The sequence below is a fragment of the Merops nubicus genome, unplaced genomic scaffold (assembly GCF_000691845.1).
Source record: "Merops nubicus isolate BGI_N331 unplaced genomic scaffold, ASM69184v1 scaffold28205, whole genome shotgun sequence".
NCBI classification, from domain to species: Eukaryota; Metazoa; Chordata; class Aves; order Coraciiformes; family Meropidae; genus Merops; species Merops nubicus.
In genome coordinates, this window is record NW_008610720.1 from 1,636 (window position 1) to 11,464 (window position 9,829).

Below are 9,829 nucleotides of genomic sequence, written 5' to 3' on the forward strand. Positions count from 1 at the left end.
TTTGTCATCTCTTAATTTCATGGGTGAATATGAGAAAAACTGATAAAATGAGAACAATGAGATTTTGAAGCAGCCTTCTGTTGAAACAATTCCACAACCATGAAAACTAATTCCAAAAGATTTGTAAACCAGTCTGTTCATAGGTTCTTCATCTGAAACTCTTTTTGAGCAATATATATTCATTCTAGTCCATCTGAATTTACCATTCTGAAGTTCAAAATACTTCCTATGCAAATTTCAGTTGCCTGTCTTTATTTCAATATTAAATGTGTTCATGTAGTGTGTGCTTATGCATTTAAGACTACATATGCCAGATGTGTGTGGGCAGATGAGTGTGATGACAGATTAATTGAATAGTATGAGAAAATGACCAAAGATTTTCCTGTGTGCTTCATACTTGCTCAGGCTATTGCCAATTTTATAGCAGCATGGTCATTAATGAGATGTAAAACACAGCTACTGCAGAGCAAGAGAAATCAGGAATCTGAACCTGTGCATGTTTTTTGTCTCATCCTGCAGGATGAAGAAATGCGTAAAGATTATGACTACATGTTGGATCATCCTGAAGAGTATTACAGGCATTATTATCACTACTACAGCAGGAGATTGACACCTAAAGTGGATGTGAGAATAGTGATTCTAGTTACAGTGTGTGCCATCTCCGTGTTCCAGGTAAAATTTCATATCCCTGTGACACTCAGTGAGCTTCTGAATGGGAAGAGAGGTACCTGCAGTTCCCCAAACAGTGTTACTGAGGAGGCTTGTCCCAATCTACTGTAGTAAACACCTAGGTGGTGTGCACAACAAACCTTAAGTCAAGATGTGCTGAGCAGATTTTGGACTGCCCTTGTCACCTTGGACACGGGTAGAGGTTATTTTCTTTAAATGGTAGGGTATTTCATAGAGACAAGTGCAGCGTTCTGAAAGACGTTACTTGGTTCTTCACGGCAAGCTCAAAATAGCCTGCTCCTAAGCACAGACAGGAGGCAGGACTAGAGCTCCAGTAAGTGTGTGTCAGTTTATCAGACTGCCCAAGTAATTTTTTAAAATACAGACTAATTATAAAGTAAATTCAAGACTCAATTCAGATGGTAGGACTGAGTATCAGGAGTTTACTAATGTGTGAATCTTACATTGCAGTGTGTTAAACACCACAGTGAAGGCAGGAGAGAAGTGAATTATTAGGTTCAGCAAAACTCGCTGTGAGGGTGGTAAATCCAAGGTCAAGAGAACAGTCTGTGTTTTAGATGAGAAAATGTGCTATTGCTGGAAGATACTTAAGTGGAAGATGATGCATAACTGTTTTTCTTTAGGATCTCATGAAAAATGCCAAAAAAAGTTTAAGAGGTGAGTGTAACAGATTATTCTGTGCTGGAGTAAGCTCATTTTTATTGGAATATTGGATATTGGATTCTGATGTTGATCAGAATTTGAGAGCTTGGAATAATGAATTTCAATGGCATATTCAGCCAAGTACTGAATGGCTATTCAGGCTTACTTCCAATGACAGAGTTTAGTTTCACCTCTTACTTCTTATGATGGCTGTAGGCAGAGGCACTCACTATCAGGCAGTCCAGCTGCCAAATGATTGCAGAGTCAGTGTAAACACCTGTGTAGACTGATTTGCGTCTCTTGCTTTCTGCTATTTCTGCTTTCTGACTTTTGGTAAGGTTGTGAAATGTGTGTGTATGTCTGCTCTTCGTCTTGGTGAATGGTGTGAAACGCTGCTTTTTGCAAAAAGTTGCCCCAATAAGATAGGTTCACCCCAGGTATTTCTGGTTTGTTGTCGTTGTGAAAAAGGGGAGGGGGTAGATCCGGTAGTTGTGGCCGACACCGAAAATGCGACAGATGCAGATCGGGAGGCAAATGGTAATTGTTTATTTACAGCAACAGTTAAAGATTCTTTTGGATTGCCGGTGATAAAGCTAAAAGCTATGGGTATAACTAAAGGTTTATTGCTAATAACAACAGCACACTAGATACATACGCCACACACACAAAACAATAACAACTTGCCCGCGGTAGGCCCGGATGCCTGGGAAATAGACAAGCTCATTGGACAGAAAACACAGCAGACTAAGAAACAGTAAAGTTGCGACAATAATCAAGGGTACACTCAGGATGAAGCATAGAAATGCACCTGAGGAGAAAAATATGGATACACCTGGGGAGGAAAAGTCTATCTCTCAGCGTTGGCTGAGGTAAATAGTCTCACCCACACGGCGTCCCACGTGGGGGGGATGGCGAAGGAGCGAATTCGTCAATCCCTCCTGTCATCGGTGTGGTTCCGAGTCAACCCTGTCCCAGTTTTGGGGCTGACATTGGGGTGATATTTATACTTGAGTTTTTTACATTGCATCACCGGGGTGTACGTGCGAGTGGGGATGACTATAGACAATAGTATTGCTCAAGTTAGTGCCACAAAGTCCGTTGAGTTACACCTGCATGGGTGGGGGGTAGTGGCTCCTTTTGTTTCGGGCTTAAGCCATTGCAAGACTGGGACCAGGAGGCCTCTGCTCCTCCAGGCACCCAGATAACACCAGATATCTATCTGGTGATGGTTGCCACACTCGCCCAGTGCTTAGCACCTCACCAGTGCTGAGTTTCGTGCTTCCAGGCATACAGCTGCATGATGTACCTGGGGACTGGACTTTGTCATTAACTGTGTTCTCTTTACAGTTGTTCAGATGTTCTTTTTCCACACTGAAATTTGGAGGATAGCTAAAGATTACAGAGGAATGTTGAGTCTTGTAAAGTGAACCCTGTTACACTAATGAGTTTGTCATGTACTTAATCCATGTGTAATTAACTACTTTAAGTGAATAATAATTTTATAATAGAATGGTCACATATCAGCTACTTTATTTACCAATCCAAGGGGGCTCCTGAGAATGGCCCCACAGCCTTCAGGAGATCACAGTCTCCTCGTGAACAATACCAACCCAAACGGTGTCTGCTTATTGCTACTCATCCCTGTGTATTGCTGTGAGATACACGTCTCTTTTCCAGGTGCCTTACTAGGTGTGGAGATGCACTGTTGTTTTCTATTTTACCATTGCTCTAATGTAATTGTGGTTAAAGGTGAATGATAGCATTATTCTTCTTCCTGGCACACCTGCAAACGGGAATGTGTCTGCATAAAATCATGGGTTTTCTTACTTTTACTGTTCTTCAATTACAGTTCTTCAGCTGGTGGAGCAGTTACAATGAAGCTATCAACTACCTAGCTACAGTGCCAAAATACCGTATACAAGCTACTGAGATTGCCAAGCAACAAGGTTTACTCAACAAGACTAAAGAAAAGGGCAAGAACAGACGGTCTAAAGAAGAAATCCGTGAAGAGGAGGAAGAAATCATCAAAGACATTATTAAAAATAAAATTGAGATAAAAGGCGGTTATCAGAAGCCCAAGATATATGATATCCTTCTATTTCAGATCCTCCTCGCTCCCTTTTACCTGTGCAGATACATAGTTTGGTACTGTTGGTGGATTTATTGTTTCACTATTAAAGGGCGAGAGTACGGTGTAGAAGAGAAGCTGTACATCATAAGAAGGTACATGAAAATGTCTCAGTCTCAGTTTGACAGCCTAGAAGATCATCAGAAAGAAACCTTTCTTGAGCGCCAGTTGTGGATACGGGAGAACTATGAGGTGGGTAGCTCTAGAGGAGAAGCTGGTGTCAGTTATCCAACACTCCCACAGTAAGGACACCTGTTCTGTGAAGGTGCTCGGGATAGGGCTGTGTGAAACATTGGTTTATTTTTAGCTGTTGCTTTCTAAATTGAAAACTGTTAGACAACCGCTATGTGTGTTTTCCTCAACTTCTTACACTCGTGGAGTGATGAACAACAGCTCCTGGCCATGCCCACGGGTAGCAGGAAGGGCTTTGCTCGGTCGGGGGACATACCCCCGTGGTGGTTACAGAATCTGCGCATACAAGTTTTAGTTGAATCTGATGAAAGGCTTTCCTGTGAAAATGTGGTATGACAAAGTTATTACAAGTAGATTGAAAACTGTACTGCAAACAGTAATAATTTGTAATAAGAATTACCTAGATCAGCTGAAACTCCTGTTTCTTCAGCCTTCTAAGCTATTAACTCCTGGCATTTTTTTTTTTTTTCTTTTTACAGTATCCCTTGTATAGTTTCTTGGCTTCAGTGAGTCAGGGACTGGTTTTGCTCTGCTTTATATACCTACTCAAGTGTAGATGGCATATGAAATGCCACGGGGCACAACAGCTACTCTTGTCACGAATAGCCAATTACTAAATAGTCAATATGTAAATTATTTTTTGTTAAGCTTTCTGTGAGAGCAGTGAAAGAACATTAGCCACAGCATGGAATTTACAGTCAAGAATGACTTGGGATGCTGGGAGGTGGCAGACTGACAAAACACTTTTATTGTTCCACAGAAGTTCGTCTGTGTGGGAGATCTCTAGAAGAGAAACTGAGAATATGAACTTGGTCTGCTTAAGGGGAAGAGGAGATGTTGCTGCTGCTCTGTGTATGCTGGGGAAAGAAATGGGATGGTGGTAGAACTGCTCTTGCTGCTGGCAGGGCACCAAAGATAAGAGTGATTCTTTAAAAGTAGGCAGGGGTAGATTCATCTAGAAGCTCAGAGGAAAACAGTCAGATTGATGCTAATGTTAGGAGAGGATTAGTCGACAGGTGTATATACGTGCTGGATTGTGATGGGATTGCTAGAAAACAGCCTGGAAGTTCAAAGGTCAAGTCATGTTACCAGCTGAAGAAGATGTTATATGAAAAAGTGAGATAGGATGGATATCCTGTTGTTGTAGAGAAAAAATGGCACTGTTTGGGATCCATGCTGCTTCTGACTAGTGATGATTTGATCATTCAGTATAAACGAGCTGTATCTGCCAGAAGTGAAGTCTGTAGCCCTAGTTCATCTGTGGTGGTCGGCTGGTTTTCAGTGCCATCTGGTCATGAGTTCAGCAATACCTACAGAAGACTGATTTTTTTGGAAGCCATGCAGACACCTGCTGGTTCTTGTATTACTGGAAATGGAGAATAATCATGCTTTATTCTCTTCCTGTGCTACCTCTGCTCCTGCATACCGCTACTATATCCTTACTTGAAACTGGAGCATATTTTTCAGCCTAGAAAAGACATGATTAGATATTTCTCCCCAAAAGCTTCTCTGCTCTTTTATCACTGGAGATGCCTACATCTACATATTGTTCAGTCCTCCAATGTCATTTTAGGATAGGAAAGACCAAGAATTCAACACACGGGTACATCAAGGAGCTTCACTGTGGGTTTTACCCCCCCTCTCTGTTACTTTCCTAGTAGTATTTAAAGCCTGTATGACTGCTGAATATTGAGGTAGTTCAGTGAGTTTTGGGGTTTGCAGCACTTTCAAGGAGGTATTTCTGCTCTTGGCAAAAATGCAAATCTACAGACAGTAGGCTCCTCTGCTGAAGGTACTCCCACAGTTTTACATTGGTCAAGGTCTGCTTCTGTTGCAGTCAGTTTTACCTAAAAAGAGCAGGCTGGTGAATGGTTAAACTATAAACACACTCCCTTGAGGTTCATTTAAACTGGTTTTTCAGCCTTATTAAAAACTTTTGTTTGTCTCTCAGGTCTATAAACGAGAACAAGAAGAGGAGTTAAAGAAGAAGATGGCCACGGATCCCCGATGGAAGAGATACCGGCGGTGGATGAAGAATGAAGGACCTGGAAGACTGACCTTTGTTGATGACTGAGAGCTACTGAAGAAAAAGTGTGCTGATGTTGAAAGTCATTTGCAGAACTTCTGTCACTACATCATTCAGAGTTTTGTCTGCTGTGTCTCAGCAGCGATCTAAAACTCAGGAATTATTAAATCAGGCTGAAAAATAATACAGGTTTACCATTTTTATAAGTCAAACCTATTAAGCAGGCTCAGCTCAGTGTATACATGCCATTTACTTGGGGATCTCAATGTGGAGTTCATTATTCCAAACTATGTATTCTCTCCACATATTTCATATAAATGAACAGAGGAACTGTAACTTTACTCTTTTCTGAAAATGTTTCTAGATCAGCCTTTGGAAGTCCTTTTATTTTTAAACTGAAGGATTCCTGCAAACAGACACTGGAAATGCTGATAAAGGATTCTGAAGCAAGGGCCATTTCCTGTTTTCCTCTTTTCATCCCTACTTCTCAACCTAATTTCTAAAATGCCAAATTGGTGGTGTTTTTTTGTTGTTGTTGTTTGTTTGGGTGTTTGTTTTTTGTTTTTTTTTGTGTAAACAATATGGGGATTATTCCAGACTTCTTTTGCTAGTCCTGCTCAAGTTGGAAATTATTCTTTGTGGGAATAAATGGTGCATGATTGATCATGATAATGCAAACAAGCTTAAATTTTTTGTTCTGTAGAGTGATTCATGAAGCAGTATGCTTGGATCTTTTGTGTTTGGTTTTACATCTTGTACGTTGGATTGTACCTGCTTGTCCAGAACAAGCATACCAGTGAATATTAGTCTGCTAAATGTGACATTTCTTTCACCAAAGTATTGGTAAAAGGGAAAATGACCCTTTTGTTAAAAAGGGCAACTTCGATGCCTTATGTAAATAAAAATTTATATAATATACACACTGAATTTGATTTAAAGTCTAAATCTAAAGTATCCTCCGTTTATCTCTTATGTGATCAGACCTCAGAGTACTTCAAATAAATAATGCACAAAAGCACGCTTTGGTTTCTTCTGTAGCTCGGCCCAGGTCAGAGTTTCCATGATTTGCTGCTGAAAGGGATTCTGTTACCATATTTCTGTTCAGGACTTTTACTGGGGAAGGGGCAGGTGGGGAACATAGCCAGATCTGGCTTCTATTGTTTACCACATCTGTAAAAAGCAAGTTCTTCAGAACCTTCTCTGCTGAAAACTGCTAACTTGGTTGGCTTCTGAGAAGAGGGAGAAAAGCTCTTGAGCTTGCTACTCCTACCAAAGCCCGCATAATAGCTGATAGTTCTTAAATGCTGATTGATTAATTTTTCAAGCAAGATGTTTCATGACCTGCCTTCATTCCTTGAGGAGGAGTTTGTTCTCTATGCCTAGCTTAGCTTTCACTAGTTCTTGGAATGTTGTCTCAGTTTTCTGTTTCCAATAACACATATTCAGAGGCATGTTAGAAGCATGTGGCTCACTTCTATATGTGTTAGTAAGATTGAGAGGAACTGCTAGGCTGGCCCTTCACCTCTGCTGCATGTAGTGTAGCTGTAAACTTATTTCCCTTTGTATTTAATGGTCATTAGAGATGTGAAACTTGTTACAGAAGGTACGTGGAATAAGCTGTGCTTGCTTTCATGAAATGTTGGGGATGCTGTAGTGGAGGGGCAGGGACACTGCAAAGACATGAAGTGACCTTCACAGCTGGGGTGTATTGCTGCTTCATCCCCCAAAATACTGTCAGCCTCCTGCAAGAGTGGATGGGCGAAGACGAAGTTACCGTGACAGCACCAATGTCAATGAAGGTAAGCACGAGTAACATGGTGTTGTTGGGCTCTGCAGTTAAATCTGCAAAAAGATGAGTCAAGTGTGTGGAAGGGGATCTAAACCGCTGGTCAGAGTTTCACTCACTCATGGCTCTGCTCCTCTTGCCCTTGTACCTCATTTGGCTTCATCCTTTACACCCAAGCCAAGTATTTGGGTTACACAAATAAGCAGTCAAAACACAGATCTGTTTTCTCCTTTTGCCTAGGTTAGTTCTAATAGAGACTAATTTTCTGACTTGACACTACAGCAGGAAATGAGTGCAATGGAAGGATGGTTCCTCAGGACTCTGCCTGTGGCCTGATACCAAGTGAGTGAAGAAGGGAAAGTCACCTGCTGGAAACAAGCCAACTCCAAGGTCTGACTTGGGGTTCCCTCTTTTCCTGACACAGGAGCCCTCTTAAAACAACCATATGCAGGCAGAAATTTGTGGGCTGCAGCAAAAGCTTCCTGGGCAGGGATGCTGCAGTCGCACCTCTGTGATGAAAGATGAAAAATCCTCATGGATCTTCACAAAGCTGTCAGCGTTGCAGTGACACCTCGTCAGCTGAGGCTTCTGAGCATTTCTAGCCTAACACCTCATTTTAGTTCTAAAGGATGCCCGTCTTCTGGGCATCAATTTTCAGGGCCTATTTTGTCGTGAAATAAAGTTGAGAAAACAATTATATACATAATAAGGGGGGAAAAAAAAGTAGAAATGAGACTGCTGAGAGTTAAAATAATATACCTGGTAAAGCTGATGTCAGAAGAACAGTTTAAAACTTTTAAGGCTGAATAAGGATTTAATGAACTGTCCTGAAACCAGGAGACAAGAATGGGTGGCCCTTAAGACTAAAGGATGAATGACCTCAAAGGTGAGAATAATCAGAAACAAGACATAGTAATTAAGAGCAGTATCTAAAAACACCAAAATTCTGTCAGCCTTTGTAGATAATGCCTTGTTATGGCTTGTCTGCATAAACCAGAAGCGGATTTGGACAAAGATCAAAACCTTGAGGTGTCCCCTACATAACCTGTGTTGATTTTAATCCTAAAGAACACACCTCAAGGAGGAGAATTTAAGTGTAAATGTAGGACCGCCTTAGCATAATGAATTAGGTAATGGATGGATAATGAGTACAAAGATTCCTGTGATGTAAAATGTACCTGATCATGCATAATTTCTTTATTTGTACTGTATACAAATTGCTGCTGCGTGAGCTAATGGTGTGTTGGATTTGTGATTTATCCCCTAGCACCCGTTTCTGTGGAACCAAAATAAAGCAAATATCTTGACTCTGTGTGTCAATTGGCTTTGCATGCCAAGTGGACAAAACATTCTGGGGACTACAAAGCCAGTGTAAACTGAGATGACTGCAGAGAGAGGTGATCGGATGGACAAGTATTGCTGGTACCGGGTAGCAATGAGATCTGTGTGGCAGCGTAGCAATGTAACAGGGTCTTGGAGGAGAGCCACGTTTCCTCCTATCAACCTTTTCAGAGAACTGTATCTGCTTTGTAGCAAGAATGGGCTTTGAAAGATATCGTGTATCTATAAAGGGACACACACACACACACACACACACACACACACGCTTCACTTCATATCCAAAAGGTATCCGGAGCCAGGGCCTTTCCCGTGCAGGGCGAGTCTTTTCCATGCCAGCGCTGAGGCTCAAGCATGTCCCTGGCTGGCTGTCCCTATGTTCAGACCAATCATCCGAGGCTGTGAGCTTCGTCCCACCAGCTTTTTAACAGGCTAGCAAACTTGGATGCCTGGCGAACCCCTGCCAAAAAGTGGCTTATTGGTGGTCAGTAGTGAAGTGGTGAGGAGCAGCAGGTGGGGTGGGGTGGGGTGGTGCAGTGCAGCAAGGCTGGCAGCAGCTGCCAGCAGGTTTGAGCCTAACAGATGTCCCTGAGCACAGGGGACTTCTTAAATATTTATGGGATGTTTAGAACTCCCTTTGCTCTCTTTTCTTTTCGCCTTTTCTTTTACTCACTTCTTTCCCCGCTCACCCCTTTTTCCCCCTTTTGTTCATTTATTTTTGCCTTTTTCTCCTTTCTCCCCCTTTCCCCCCTTTTTCCTGCCTTTCCTTTTCCCCATCTTTTTTCCTTTTTACTCCTTTTCCTTTCTTTCCCCCCTTTTCCCCATTTTCCCCTTTTTCCCTTTTTCCCTTTCTTTTCTGCTTTTTCCCCCGCTTTTTCCTTTTTTTTTTTTTTTTTCCCTTTCCTTTTTTCCTTTTTTCCCATTCCCCTTTCCCCCTCTCTCTTTTCGGGTATTTTTTCCCTTTTTTTCCCCTTTCCCTCCCTTCCCTCCCAACCCCTTCTCCCCCCGCCCCTTTTTTCCCCCGCTT

The 9,829-nt window shown here is 41.8% G+C and overlaps 1 protein-coding gene across 1 annotated transcript; it reads left to right on the forward strand.

Moving 5' to 3' along the window:
• The first annotated feature begins 519 nt into the window (after positions 1-519).
• DNAJC25 (DnaJ (Hsp40) homolog, subfamily C , member 25) lies at positions 520-5,992 on the forward strand. Its single transcript, XM_008941003.1, has 3 exons — positions 520-672; positions 3,182-3,652; positions 5,604-5,992. The coding sequence occupies exons 1-3, from the start codon at positions 529-531 to the stop codon at positions 5,724-5,726; spliced, it is 738 nt and encodes a 245-aa protein (XP_008939251.1). The 5' UTR covers positions 520-528; the 3' UTR covers positions 5,727-5,992.
• The last annotated feature ends 3,837 nt before the right edge of the window (positions 5,993-9,829 follow it).